We start from the raw sequence: 14861 nt of genomic DNA on the forward strand, positions 1-14861 counted from the left end.
TCTCTCAGTTGAACCCAGAGATGGACATTTTGGCTCATGAACATTTATTGTAATTTAGACTTTTCTTGTCATGGCTATTCATTTCATTTCCTAGTGTTGAAACTGTTGAACTATAATTAGTTGAGTTTTGACTTAATATTAGAACAAAGAAGAAATATTATATTAATATATTATAAAATATGATATCATTTATAATAATATAAATATGACACAGCTGTATAATCAATGCTTTTGACATAGTCAATTTCTGTTGTTACGGCCACGGCCTGGTCCCTGTCCCTTTTACACCCCCTGTTGGTTCTCCTGGATCATCCTGCCTAGACCCTACACACCTGCCGCCCATTACCTCATCATCCTGCATACCTCAACCCGGCTTTCCAACCACTCCTCGTCAGATCGTTGTCACAGCTACTGTGGTAGTATGCGCTTTTGACCCTCAAGCATTGCTTGATTCACTTCCCTTCTGTAACCCTGCTTTCTTTGTGCCCAGGATCACCATCCGTGAACCCAGTCCCTGCCTGCTGACCCGCTGATTCACCAAACAAGACCACAACTCAGGACTACACCCAATAAATCACCTAATTGTATCTCTGCTGCGTTTGGGTACACTCTGTACCACACCATAACATCTGTGGTACTGCGAGTATGTCTCAATTTCTCTGTGTGAATAAAGAAAAGACATAATCAATCAATTAGAAAAGCTGCCTCAGTGTTGCTCACAGTCAGAACCAAATAGTGTTTGAAGCTAAGAGCAATATATACCACTTACTGTTTGAGACTGATAAAGTCTGAATCCTTTGATAGAAAAAAAAAAAGTATTTTTCAGATCAACATGAGCTGCCCACACAGGCAGTGAATTTCCCTGAGTAATGGCAGCTGTTTTGAATATATTGTAATGTAATTACATCCTCCCACATATGTCAAACACGTTCCTGGGCTGTGTCCATGTCACTGTCCAGAGTGTGTAGGCATGTGTGGTGTATTGCTCACTCACTACACATTCAACACACAGGGGAGAGGGATAAGGGCGTCTTTGTTCTGGCGTGTTTTTTACTATTTTTACTGAGTTGCCCACTGACTGCCACTCCATGACTTAACATCCTGCCATGCGCCAATCTGGAGGTGGTGCTCAGCCCTAACACACACATAGCATATACTCACACGCATGAATTCACACACACGCCCTCATATACAGTGTATAAACACACAGACATACACACACACCGCTTAGGCAAGGCCACATATGGCAGCAAGACAGTGAGCCTAATCACACTTTCTTTCCATTCCCTCCCTTAACCTTGGAGGAGGGCCCCTCTTGTTTGCCACCCCCTCTCAGCTCATGCTGAAAGAAGAGACTCATCCTCCTGTAAGGGTGTTAAAGGGAGTATCCGGGACGTCGGCTAATTTTATTGTTTCGACCGACGAAAGCCAAAAGTATTTAAAGATGACACAAAGCACTTAATTTCCATTGATTTATTTAGTGTTATGTCATCTGTAAGCCACTATTATTCTCTCACATACTTTTCCATCAGTAGAGGGCGACATGAGACAAGAGCAGGTCGTGAGACAAGGATTTGTGGTCTTGAATGGTTGACAGATGAGATACCGTCTACTGACCAACAGGGGGTGCTATATGATGGATAACTGCCCATCATATGTTGTTTGACCATCTTGCAATGTAATATAGGCCTAACCTCATTCAAAAACGAGTCTGCCATTTTTAACATTGCATTGAAAGTTGCCTCTTAACAGATACAGTGGACAGTTTGCTTATATCTCCTGATCAAAATTGTATTCTGTGTTAAAAGCTGCTTAACAAACAGACATACACAAACAATACAGGCTCATACTTATATCTGAATGATGCAGCCAAACGGGACAATGCAAGCATCAGGAAGGACAGAATTATACCCAATTTAGATCCCCGTCACATTTTGGTGGGCTAATGAGGATGTCATGGCCCACAGAGCTTTTGTGAAAGTGAACCTGCATGACACGCTCTGCTGAACAGAACACAGTTCTCTGTTGGCATGGAGGACACACGTTGCTACAGCAGTTCTTTAGTGTCGCACATATGGAGGCATGTGGATGCCAAGAGAGAAGCCTGGCAATGGGCAAGCTGATGACACACAGTCCTGTGTGAAAACCAAACTAAACCTTCAGCATGCCCTCTGGATTGTCTTTGGAGCTGGACATGGGAACTAGGCCGTATTTTACACAAAGAATTTACATCACAAAGAAATACTAATCCTCACACAAACCCCCCCAGAGTTGCTTCATTTCGTATCCCTCCATCTCATCCACCCACTGCCTGAGCTAGAGCAGTGAAAAAGAAATGTTGCAATATTGTTGTCAAAAGTTAATTGGGAAAGTATGCCACAGAAGTTTGCTTCTCATTATGTTTTTATGGAAGCACTGACATCCTGTGGGGTCAGGCGCTGCCACAATATGTCAGGCCATTGACTGACATGGGTGCTTTAAGCTGTTTGGACAACAATAGATGCACTGGAGCTAGATAAGTGAGTTAGGCTGAGAAAGAGAGAGAAAAAGAGAGCGCAACGTTAAGACATGAAAGATGAGATGACTGAAGGTTTTGTTCATGGAATTTCCCTTGAAGGAATAAAATACTAGTGACTCACAAACGCAGGACTTGTCACATTCCTCTAATTCCAACTTTGTCAATGATTGTCAGTTACTGAATTTCCCCTCTGAGAGAGAGCAGCTTGAGATTACAATTGAAAGTGGATGCCTCCAGCTGGTAAATTACATGCATCTCTGCAGCTCTTAAAAGCGTATCTCAGTGCACTCTTGTTTTCAGGGGGTATAGTATGTGTCAGGATAAGTGGAAAAAAGAGGAAGAGTCAGTGCAGCAAAAAGGAGAAAGTTAAGTTTTAAAGAAGGAATTGAAACACGCTGAGGACTTCACAATGATGGCAGTTGACCAGCATAACAGAGTTTGTCACAGCAGTGTCATGAAAGATTAAAAGGTTCAGAACGAAAGCACTTTTACAGCTGCCTGTCAACACACGTGCACACACCAAAACTCGCCCTCTTCCACACACTTTCCAAAGTGCACTTTGTCAGCCCTAACACTTGCACTGTCACAATCAGAAGTTTGCAGTTCTGTTCCAACACCATTCTGAGGAGTATCTTTGAGTTTCCTATGGTACTTCTCCATCCCAGAATGAGCCTAATCTCCCTCAGCCTGAGTTTGCATCCCTCTCCAGGGCCTGTCAGTCCCACTGTGATGGCTAATTGAAGAATTGATTCTGTTAATAAGGGTTTGACTTCACGCTGATGACTGAGTTGACCGTAGAGAGAAAGTAGTACTTTATTGATCCCTGGGAGGAAATCGCACTGTTGGGCCTAATCAATAACAACAAAACCCTGAGGCTTCACTTCTGCTCAGCCCAGCCTAGTTGATCACAGTGCTTGCCTGGTCAGCTTCCAACATAGTTGCTGGGGTTTTTCTAAGTACAGGGAACGTTAAAAAATTACAGATTGTCTGAGAGGGATATCAGGCCAGCTCGCTCTTTTCTATAGGTCATGACAGTCCCAAAACCCACACTCCATTTTGACAATGCTCTGTGAGCACTATACTCGTCTAACATACTTTGAACACGCTAACCTACTTTTGCCTCAGCTGAAAGCTGGGCTCCGCCCTGAGCCGATGACCTCACATCTGTGTAAGTGGGCTGGCAGCTTCCCTCTCTGCAGGCTCGCCAGGGGAAGAGGCCCCCACCAAAACACCATGAGGGAGGGGGGGAGAGATTTATGACCTCACTGCAGGCTGAAATAACAGACGTTCCCTATCTCTGCATCAGTCTCCCCTGTAGGAACTCAGTGTCTCATGCCTTTTGCAGGGAGGGGGATATGCATGTTCATTCTTACAAAATAGAAAACACATGTATAAACAGTGGGCTTGTGTTTTGCTGTTTTTATTGATTTGATCATGTCCTTTGCTGAGCACAAGTTTGACTACTGTGGTGGGAGACTACATCTGAAGTAGTGGTGCAGGGATACACAGGGAGGTGTAACATGGTGGGCATCATCCAGGGAGGTGTAACATGGTGGGCATCATCCAGGGAGGTGTAACAGGGTGGGTATCATCCAGGGAGGTGTAACATGGTGGGCATCATCCAGGGAGGTGTAACAGGGTGGGCATCATCCAGGGAGGTGTAACAGGGTGGGCATCATCCAGGGAGGTGTAACAGGGTGGGTATCATCCAAGGAGGTGTAACAGGGTGGGCATCATCCAGGGAGGTGTAACAGGGTGGGCATCATCCAGGGAGGTGTAACAGGGTGGGTATCATCCAGGGAGGTGTAACATGGTGGGTATCATCCAGGGAGGTGTAACATGGTGGGCATCATCCAGGGAGGTGTAACAGGGTGGGCATCATCCAGGGAGGTGTAACAGGGTGGGCATCATCCAGGGAGGTGTAACAGGGTGGGCATCATCCAGGGAGGTGTAACAGGGTGGGTATCATCCAGGGAGGTGTAACAGGGTGGGCATCATCCAGGGAGGTGTAACATGGTGGGTATCATCCAGGGAGGTGTAACATGGTGGGTATCATCCAGGGAGGTGTAACAGGGTGGGCATCATCCAGGGAGGTGTAACAGGGTGGGCATCATCCAGGGAGGTGTAACAGGGTGGGCATCATCCAGGGATGTGTAACAGGGTGGGCATCATCCAGGGAGGTGTAACAGGGTGGGTATCATCCAGGGAGGTGTAACAGGGTGGGCATCATCCAGGGAGGTGTAACAGGGTGGGTATCATCCAGGGAGGTGTAACAGGGTGGGCATCATCCAGGGAGGTGTAACAGGGTGGGCATCATCCAGGGAGGTGTAACAGGGTGGGTATCATCCAGGGAGGTGTAACAGGGTGGGCATCATCCAGGGAGGTGTAACAGGGTGGGCATCATCCAGGGAGGTGTAACATGGTGGGTATCATTCAGGGAGGTGTAACATGGTGGGCATCATCCAGGGAGGTGTAACATGGTGGGCATCATCCAGGGAGGTGTAACAGGGTGGGTATCATTCAGGGAGGTGTAACATGGTGGGCATCATCCAGGGAGGTGTAACAGGGTGGGCATCATCCAGGGAGGTGTAACATGGTGGGCATCATCCAGGGAGGTGTAACAGGGTGGGTATCATCCAGGGAGGTGTAAAGTGAAGCATCAGAGAAGGAACAAGCCCACCCTCTCCCCGTGTGTGAGCAGGGTCGACAGACCACCAGACACTGGGTCTGAGGGGTGGAGTGATTCTTGGTGCAGTGTCAGTGAAAGAACATATTCATGTTTTGCACACACGAGGGCAGAAACAAATGGCCAATTCATTACTCTCTCAACATTGGGTCAGTTCCCTCCCCCCTGCAAACACCAGTGCACATTCATTCCTCACCCCCCACTCTCTTCTTAAATAACCATTGAACTGCATTTGTAGAAGTCTAATTCAAGAAATCAAGAAAAAAAAACAAGAGAAATATTTCCATTTAAGTCTGTCATTTATTGATCTGTTGTATACTTACAGTATGTCCTGTATTGCGGGATATCGTATCCATGAGAAAGGTTCTAAGCTGCACAAGGAGACTGTCTGGGACAATTCATTACCCAACATACACAAGTAAGCCCAAGGCAGTTTGAAAGTTTTGAAGTGATTCTTATGGTTGGCACCACCAACAAAGACCGTAACATGCACGGACATTTTGTGAACACACGTACAGTACATACACACGCACTTCTTAAGACTATCCCCAAAAGGCCACAGAGCACGAGCCCCTCCCATCTCCTGCCACAGCCCGGTTCTCTCCGGAGCCAGGGTCTGGCACCACGGTCTGGAGCCAGGGTCTGGGCCCAGGGTCTGGAGCCAGGGTCTGGCCCCAGGGTCTGGAGCCAGGGTCTGGCCCCAGGGTCTGGAGCCAGGGTCTGGCCCCAGGGTCTGGAGCCAGGGTCTGGCCCCAGGGTCTGGAGCCAGGGTCTGGCCCCAGGGTCTGGATCCAGGGTCTGGAGCCAGGATCTGGACCCTGGCCCCAGGGTCTGGAGCCTGGCCCCAGGGTCTGGAGCTAGGGTCTGGACCCTGGCCCCAGGGTCTGGAGCTATCTCCTGTGGGAGAGCGTGAGGAAGATGTACACGTCTCCCCACAAGGCTGAAGACAAGACACATTACGATCATTGCAGTCACATGCTTGATTCCAGATCAATCCCTTGCCTAGGCTCTATCCATTTATGAAAACATTAAATGACTTCATAGATGTTAGTCATATGAGAATCAATACACCAGGACATGGATGACCCCTGTCCAGGCCTTTTGGATCTCCAAGCATGGCTGATGGATGATTTGGAAATCAGGGTTAAAGGAGTGTAGAGGGGAGTGCAAAGACAGTGTGACCATGACACAGACACCATAAGCATATAGTCAGATTAATTTAAGTGACTTTGAAACTGACTCCTATTACCTGCTGTGCAAAACAAGGGTGAGAAGTCTACTGCTGTCCTAAAGTTAGTACCCCATCAGTCAAAAATATGTGCTCTTGAATTTTACAAAATCAACACCTCCTGTCTGTACTCAAGGTATCCACTAGTTAGGAGGGAACTAGGGTGCATAGTTGGCAGCAGGAAAGGCAGTTGACAGTCTAAAAAAATATACATACAAATATAAGTCAATGCCTTGCCTGGTCTGTACAAGGTATATTGCTGCTTGCTTAAGAGTTACAGTTTATGTAAAGTTGGCAAATGCACTCAAATAGTCTGTGACAGATAGGGCTTCATAGATTTCTGTTCCACTTATAACATCCATGTGTTACCGAAGTACACAAACTCGGAGCACATCTTCATCTCTGCCCTTCATACAGGAGCTCCAGGAGTCCTTGGTTGGCAGCTGCTGTGCTGGGTCCCCCCGCTCTGACAGCTTTGTGTCACATGGGCCAGAGCTGAAGTCACATCTCATCTCACCACAGTCACTGCACTTCCTCAAGAAGGCCACACATTCCCTCTTAGAAAAAGTCCAGTCCATTTCACTTCTGTTTATCAATCTTCCTCAGTGGACTGAGTTCATACCCCTCCCTTCCCTTCCCACCCCACTTTGTGTTTTTTTATTTTTTATAATGGACCGGTCCTGCCGTGCCCCTCCCCACCACCCCCCGTGGTGATGGATCAGTGGACTGCTCCATTGTAGTTCTTCCCGCACATGTTAAAGTCAGTCTCTACAGGGTAGCTGGAAATGGGCTGCTTGTACAGTGGGTTGGAGGCCTAGGGAGAGAGAGGGACAGAGATTTGGAGTGATAGAGAGCGAGAGCGAAAACAGGAAGAGAGATAATAGGTCAGGAGGTTCATTAGAATGCACATGATAAAGGAGGTCCAAGTTTCAAGTTAATCCCTGTGAGCCAAATTATTCTCCAACTGACAATTCTAGGAGGCCCAAAGTGAGCTGATGGTTTCAATCAGCAAATGACATGTTGTCAGCGGATGCATCTAGTTAGATCATGCACAGTGATCGTACAGTAGTTATTCAGTCATACAGATTGTATCTTACACCACCGCTGCACTATGAGACCTACGGGTGTCTTTTACACACTCCACAACATATGGGTTCATTTTACTGGGCCAGTGAGAATGTGGGAAATGCTCCAATTCAACATTAGAAGTACACCACAATGTGATTTTTATAAACTCTAGCCAACATTCCACAACATGACATAAAAAATGGCGGACGACATTGACCTAGATGGCGAGTAACAGCATCTCAACTGACGACATATGACCACTGATTAGCAGCAGTAGTAGGTTAGCCTCACGGTTGTTGCATTTGAAAAACATAAAAAGGTGGGCTTGTGCCGTTTGGGTTTTTAGGACTTAAATCACAGGATGTCTTTGTATCGGCCAATGCTCAATCAAGTCCACTGCGAGACATTTGACCTCCTAACAACCCCGTGTCCAACAGATCGGTCAGGCAGAGAAGGAAACAACTCACCATCTCGTATCGTGCACGGGAGCGCGCGCTCTGGAAGCGGGCAAACTCGCGCCGGTCGTGGAAGGTGATGACCAGTTTCCAGACGGCCAGCAGCACGATGCCAACCAGCAGGATGCTGCCAACCACAGCCAGCAGCACCGTCATGGCGTCGGGCGCGGCGGCACATTCTGAGAGGACAGAGCACGAGACCACCTCTCTGTTACTGCGCATTCTCTCCTGTTCAGGTTGATTCTCATGGCCCTGTGAGATATATAGGGATGACCTCCCAGGCTGCAAGCGTGTGTGTCCACTCACCTGGTTCTTCCAGCGCTGTGAGGACAGATTGTCCGTTGGCGTGTTCCGAGTAAGTGAACTTCATGACGCATTCGTTCTCGGTCTTGTACAAGCAGAGGACGGCGTTGGGGTCCTCCGTTTCTGGAAGCAGAAGAGAGAGAGAGAGACAATGAGTCTCTATTGCTAAAACAGCTGCCGTCACGTCAGCTTCAGAGGATGGAGGGAGGCCAGAGGAAAGACAGGGAAGGCAAGAGGGCTGCCAGCACCACACACAAACACGCAGCACTTTGCATAACGTCGAAGATGCGTGGCTCGGTTGTGAAAGCACTCTTGGATGGGAACTTTCACATTCCACAGCAAGAACAGGACAAGGACGGCGTCGCTTCTCCCGTTTGTTTGTAATATTCATTCAAATTCTTCAACAGCTTTAGGGAGACTAGGAAGTGAGAGCAACTCCAGTCCCGAGCACTCCGAACCCCCTCCCACAGGCCCCCACGCCTGACGTTTCCGGAATGTACATGTGGAGTTCGTTAAGCAAAGTCAGATGGCTGGAATAGCCGAGAATTCTATGAAAGGGCTCTGATGGTGGACAGACAGACAGGGTCTTGCTGGGCCGACACGGAGGAGGCCTTAAAATAGTTTAACAAGCCTCAGAACCCACAGGCCTTGTCTACTCTGTGCATACCAGCCAGCATCACAATGCCTTCAAAACACAACATTGAATTATTAATATGTACATTCCTAGACACAGGTCTCCCTCCAGGTTGGGGCGAATAAAACACTCAGAAGAGGGGCTGTAAACCCTGGGAGTGGCTCAGTATTCTCCCCGTATTAACCATGACTTGAATATATTTAAGCATGTGGAGCTAGAGCAATGCCTTATGGAAGGAGATAAAGACACGTTTGTTTAGATGAGTAGGTCAGGGACAATTGTGTGTGTGTGAGAGTGTGTGTGTGTGTGTCTGTGGTTTTTTGTCGTGCTCGTGTTAGTGAGGAGGTGCGGTCCGTCTAGCTTTTTCATATTTTAATAGGTTGCGTTCTTTGAACATAATGATGGGGTTTGGTTGCTATTGCATGCTATCTTGGGGAGTGAAGATGTCCAGTTGGCAATGGGATGCCCAGACTGACACTCGCCAGATAATAACATCAACATGGCCTCCCACTCTTCCTGAGAGTATATCATCATCAGTAATTACAGACAAGTGCTGTGTGTGCCATCTGTACGAGTGTGTGTGTGTATGCGCAGAGGGATCTGAGGAGTTTGGAGTATGTAACTTTCAACATACAGCAGTATAGGATATCATGCTATGGTGAGGCTTTACAGAGAGGACTAATCAACAGGGAGTGGAGAGGGTACAGATATAACATGGCTTGCTGTGTGTGTGTCTGTGTGTGTGTGTGTGTGTGTGTGTAAGGAGCAGTGTGGTACTCACTGAGAGTTTCTACTGTGATGATCTTGTCCTTACACAGACGCTGGCAGGTCTGGTTGTCGGCGAGTCGTCCAGTGCTGAACAGGCGACACTCGATACACTCCCTGGAGGAGAAGGAGGCACATCCACAGGGCGATTAGACACGGTCGCCATAAATCAAAACATTCAATGTGTTCCCAGCAAAACCATGGTGACCTGCTATCAGATCATGTCAGAGTTCAAGTCTCGAAGGGCCCCCTTTTACCTCGGTTAAGGAGCCGTGTGTGAGTAGGGGGTTTAAGGGCTTACTAATGACAGCACACTGACCTCGACCAGTCCACAGTCCTGACACACTGACACAGCTGATGAGAGAAGTGGAAAAGCATCCTCATTCCGTCACGTCACCACCGGAATGGGAGTTCACTTAACTACCTTCCTAATGTCCTTGTCTCCCAGAGATGGAGTTAGCGGAGGTTTTCTACCTTTGACCTTGACTGAAATGTGACCTCTGTTATGGAGGCCGAGTTCAGGCCAAGCTAATGACTCTATGGGGCATAGCTACTCCATCCCACACTGCTACATCTCTAAACTCAAGCTCCAAGTCTGAAGTCCACACATTAAGCGTAATGGATGGATGTAGATGCTTTGCATTTGATTGCACAGTCGAAGCGCACAGTTCTAGTGAATACTTCAGACAGTACGGCAAAGGTGTGGAAGCCAGGTCTGGTGGTATTACATTTACATTTAGTCATTTAGCAGACGCTCTTATCCAGAGCGACTTACAGTAAGTACAGGGATATTCCTCCGAGGCAAGTAGGGTGAAGTGCCTTGCCCAAGGACACAACATCAGTTGGCATGACCGGGAATCGAACTGGCAACCTTCGGGTTACTAGCCCGATTCCCTCACCGCTCAGCCACCTGACTCCCTGGTATTAGGCCCCTGTGGCCAGTACCTCTTGGTGCCACAGGCATCGGGGCAGGTGGGGCATTTCTCGCAGGTGTCTCCAAAGGCTCCGGGCTCTGTGCACTGGCAACGTCCGCACACACAGTGGCCACGGCCACTGCAGGTCTGCCCGTCTTCTGACATGCAGGAGGAGATCTCTGTGGAGCAGTTGCAGTTGTCCCCGATGTAGCCCGCATGACACTTACACTCCCCGCAGTGGCACTCCCCGTGACCTGGAGGGAGAGAAGAGGAGGAGGAGAGGGAGAGTAGAGGTTGAGTAGAGGAAACTGAGCAAAGCATTACCCGAAACACAACGCATACATCCTTTACAATCTGCTTTGACTATATTCTAAAAGACAAATGCAGCTTCATCTTTAAATGAAAGCATGTTTCTGTCTTTCAGTAGTCAACAATTCAACATTCTGAGGCCTGCCACCTGGAGAGATGATGATGTTTGCCAACATACCCTATGTACACAATATTTTTTATACATACAATGTACAGAACAGGTAAAAAAAAAAATGGCAAGCACTGTTTGCAAATCACATGTATTCGATGTCTGTGAATCAATTAACGAATTATGAATGCTTTAAAAACAATGAATTTATTATTAAGTAATAGGACGTCCGAAGCCACCCAAGGCCAGCAGTGCCTGGGGTTGTGATGTCACAGTAGCAGGGTCGATAATCCTTATTCAAACACTGATTAGTCTCAGTGGTCCACTGGCAAACATCTCCCAGCACTGCAACACTGCTCTGAGACAAGGGGAGGCCTTGACGGAGGCTGGGACAGCTGGAAGTTCGATACACGCCAGTTGTTGAAGACCCCACAATGAAGACATTCATTCACTTTCAAATGTTGTTGAACATACACTGAGAGGGAAGATAGGTGGCGAGGCCTTGTACTACCACTTGTGTTTGACATAACATCCTACATCAGTTTGAGAAATGTACAGCCACCATGCAGAGGAGCTTTTGAAGGCCAGTTTTACAACTGGTACACTTCCCAGTGGCCTAAACCCAGGCCCTGACCCAGGCCCAGAGGCCCAGACTCAGGCCCTGACCCAGGCACAGAGGTCCGGACCCAGGCCCTGACCCAGGCCCAGAGGCCCAGACCCAGGCCCAGAGGCCCAGACCCAGAGGCCCAGACCCAGGCCCTGACGCTCAGGCTAAGGCCAAGGCTCAGAGACCCAGACCAGTCAGTAACACCAGAGGACAACCAGGCCGGCTGCATGAGCTGAGCCACACCACAGCTGGAAGCTAGAGGGTGACTTAGAAAGGGTGCCCAGATATTTAGGGACAGCTCAGTCACAGTATGATAGAGGTCATTGACATACACAGGTTAAAAGTGATGTAGCTAGGTTTTTGGGACAGGCCAATCCCAGGAACTGAGGTAGCAGGGCTGTCCAGGGTAGAACAGAAGAAGCACATCTTCTTCCAGCAAAGTTACTGAGGGAATAGAAACTGCGTCTCGCATGAGAACGTTTGAGAGAAGAGAGAACCCTGGTCTGGTCTAATCTAGCAGCTTTAATGTAATCCAGGTGTCGGCCTCAGTCAGAAGGATTCTTTGGGGATAAGGTACTTTTAGGAGAACCTACGTTCATCTGCTTTATAATGACCTTAAAGGGAATGACATCAAGGGTTCTACCAATGCCAATCCCATAGTTCTACAACAGCTGTGGTATGGCGGTGTGTCTATGGGACAGACCTCCACTATTTCTGATTGGTTTACTCTAGATAATGAATTCCAGTGCTTCCTGGTTCATGGTGAAGATGGAGGCAGGCTGGCAGGGGAATGGCGGATGCTTACTAATGTAATCACTGCTATCTGTCTGTGAGTGGATGTTCTTTTTCAAAATATGGACAAAGGACAATCAGCCAGAAAAATCCATTACAGAAGAACCTCTGTAGAAGTACAGAGAAAAGTTATTTCACTTAGTTAAAGTTGTTTCTCTAAAAAGAGAATGGAAGCTTTTTTCAAAGTTCTGTCTATTACTGGAGAATTCAAAATCAGGTTATGTTTTGCGCGTAGCAAAGAAACACTGACCTAAATTCTTTCAAATCCATAATAAAATGTAATACAAATGTGCTGCATGCAAAAGTCAGAGTACAGGAAATAAAGTATGTAGAATCCGTTTTTAAGAGGTGGAAAAGTTGAGACTGGTCACATTAATCCCTACGGACGGTCAGAACGGCACACCCAAACCCAGAATGACTGCGGGGGCTGTCGACAGCCCTGTCACTAGCACAGCCACGACTGCAGCCTCCTACCCAGTCCTGACCCCTCTTGTCCTGACTCAGAGACACAGAAGACACACAACCTCATGGGAAAGGAGCAATAACTCTATGATAGAAAATACACAGTCAATAGAGTGAATCTCTCTGACAGGGCTAGTCTGAGAGGGCTGATTTAGTGCCTAAACAAGTAATGACCTGTTGCTACTTCAGCTGCTTCTTGAATACCCATGCTAGTCAGTGTGTGTATTTGTGTGTACATAACAAGCAAGCTCTTCCTCTGATAATATCACATCCATTTCCTTCCTTTCATCCAGCATTGATACCAGACCATAGTCAGGACCCCATACCCCCAAACTTCTGTTGGGTAATGAACATTCCGTTTTGTAGCTACTGGGTGTACTGGAACGTGGGCATTATCAATAACCGTGTAAAAAACATGTTGTTATCATTAAAATCATTTGAACATCCAAACAGGCCCTTTTTCGGATCTAGATTTGGGAGGACACGAGACAAAATACCAACACTCGTCAGTATGTAAACTCCATCACCAAATTCCCCTCACGCCTACAACCAGATGTCTGGCGCATGGGCACTAGTGTGTTATGGATCACACCCACTGTTACCGGGCAGCCTCTCTTCTCTCATTTCTGGGACGTCCTGACATCCATTACGGTCGCGAGACCGACGCAGTGACAAGAGGGGTGGGGGTGGGGGGGGGGGGGAGGGGTGGTCAGGGCTGAGTTCCACTCCTGTATTCTATTCCCTGACCCGTACCCAGATCACAGGGGGCTCAGAAGGCGTGACCATTGTGACCACCAGGAAAAGCTACTGTGTGCCTTGGCTTTGCACATTATGTGCCCTAAGATACACGATAGGTATGGGAATTGGTGGACTCTTGGGGGACTGAACATCATAGAGGCTTGCTAGGGCCATGTGTCCTGTTAAGCTCTGCGGAGTCGCTCTCTTTCTCTCTCTCTCTCTCTTTCTGTCTGCATGTAGGTCACTGCACCTTCGCATCATTGCAACTGTTGCCAAACAATCTCTCCCTTGGTAACAGAGAGAGATGGTGAGAGAGAGAGAGACAGACAGACGAGAGCAACAAAAAAAAAAGAGAATAAAAGAGGCAGAGAAGAACAAAGGCTGGAAGAGACCACCATCTATCCCGTCTCTAAATCTCTGAGCGGGGGTAATTAAGTCAGTCCTAAAGTGGCAGCTTGGTGTGAGAGAGCTCCACCTCCGTCAGGGTGCCTTGTGGGAACCAAGGAGGCTCGTCCCTTAGGATGTGGGAGACTGCTGGGTGAAATACAGGACAGGAACTGGTACAGTGTGGCTGACTTTGGGGTTGGATCCATTTTCGGTGTCAAAAAGAGGTGCTGAGATTCTGGATAAGTGTGCCTCAGAGTGACTGATGTCTTTCTGTACTGCGTGCCTGTCTTACTGTACGCAAGATGAAGTGTCCTGAATGAACGAGAGGAACGGGCTTGAGATTCAGGGTAAACAGACGCGGGTCATTTTTATAAGAGGCCCCCAAAAATAAACAGTGCGTTTCCTCAAGGAGTTATTTTTGTCTGAGGAGTCTGGAACGAACCACCACTGCTGGCCTGGATTTGTTTCCAAATAGTTCCTGTCTGCCTGTCTCAGAGTCCTGCTTGACTCACCATCCATGTTCTTCTCACGGCACAGAAAAGGAAAGAGAGAAGAAAAGAAAAAAAGAGATGGTTAGGGGGGTCAATTGATTGTGTTCAGCTGTGTCCTCTGTCAAACAGCCTTACAACACTTCACAGCTGCTGCCGCTGGGCAAAGGCTTCTGCTGTAGACCCCTAGCTTTTCAACCGCCATGGTTCTGATGTTACTTTTTAACAATGGGGTGAAAAAAAGCTCAGGCAAACATAGAAGTCGGAAAACTCCATATCACTACGAGGGGATTACTGGGTTGACGAAAGGTCATTGCTCAGGAACAGAACTGTGCAATGCCAGAGATGTGTGATAAAACTAAGTATGGTCTGTTCCCAGTCATGCTCAGTCACAAAGT

At 47.7% G+C, this 14861-nt stretch overlaps 1 protein-coding gene across 1 annotated transcript in view; it reads right to left on the bottom strand.

The window, feature by feature from the left end:
* Window positions 1-7134: 7134 nt before the first annotated feature.
* Window positions 7135-14861, bottom strand: part of itgb5 (integrin, beta 5) — a 29438-nt gene continuing 21711 nt past the window's right edge. Inside the window, exons 11-15 of the mRNA XM_067252553.1 lie at window positions 10603-10825; window positions 9674-9774; window positions 8262-8381; window positions 7968-8134; window positions 7135-7246 (exon numbers count right to left, since the gene is read on the bottom strand). Of these exons, the coding sequence (XP_067108654.1) occupies window positions 7151-7246; window positions 7968-8134; window positions 8262-8381; window positions 9674-9774; window positions 10603-10825 (707 nt within the window). The 3' untranslated portion in view covers window positions 7135-7150. The remainder of the gene's footprint in view (window positions 7247-7967; window positions 8135-8261; window positions 8382-9673; window positions 9775-10602; window positions 10826-14861) is intronic.

This window comes from Osmerus mordax, chromosome 2 (assembly GCF_038355195.1).
Source record: "Osmerus mordax isolate fOsmMor3 chromosome 2, fOsmMor3.pri, whole genome shotgun sequence".
Lineage (NCBI taxonomy): Eukaryota > Metazoa > Chordata > Actinopteri > Osmeriformes > Osmeridae > Osmerus > Osmerus mordax.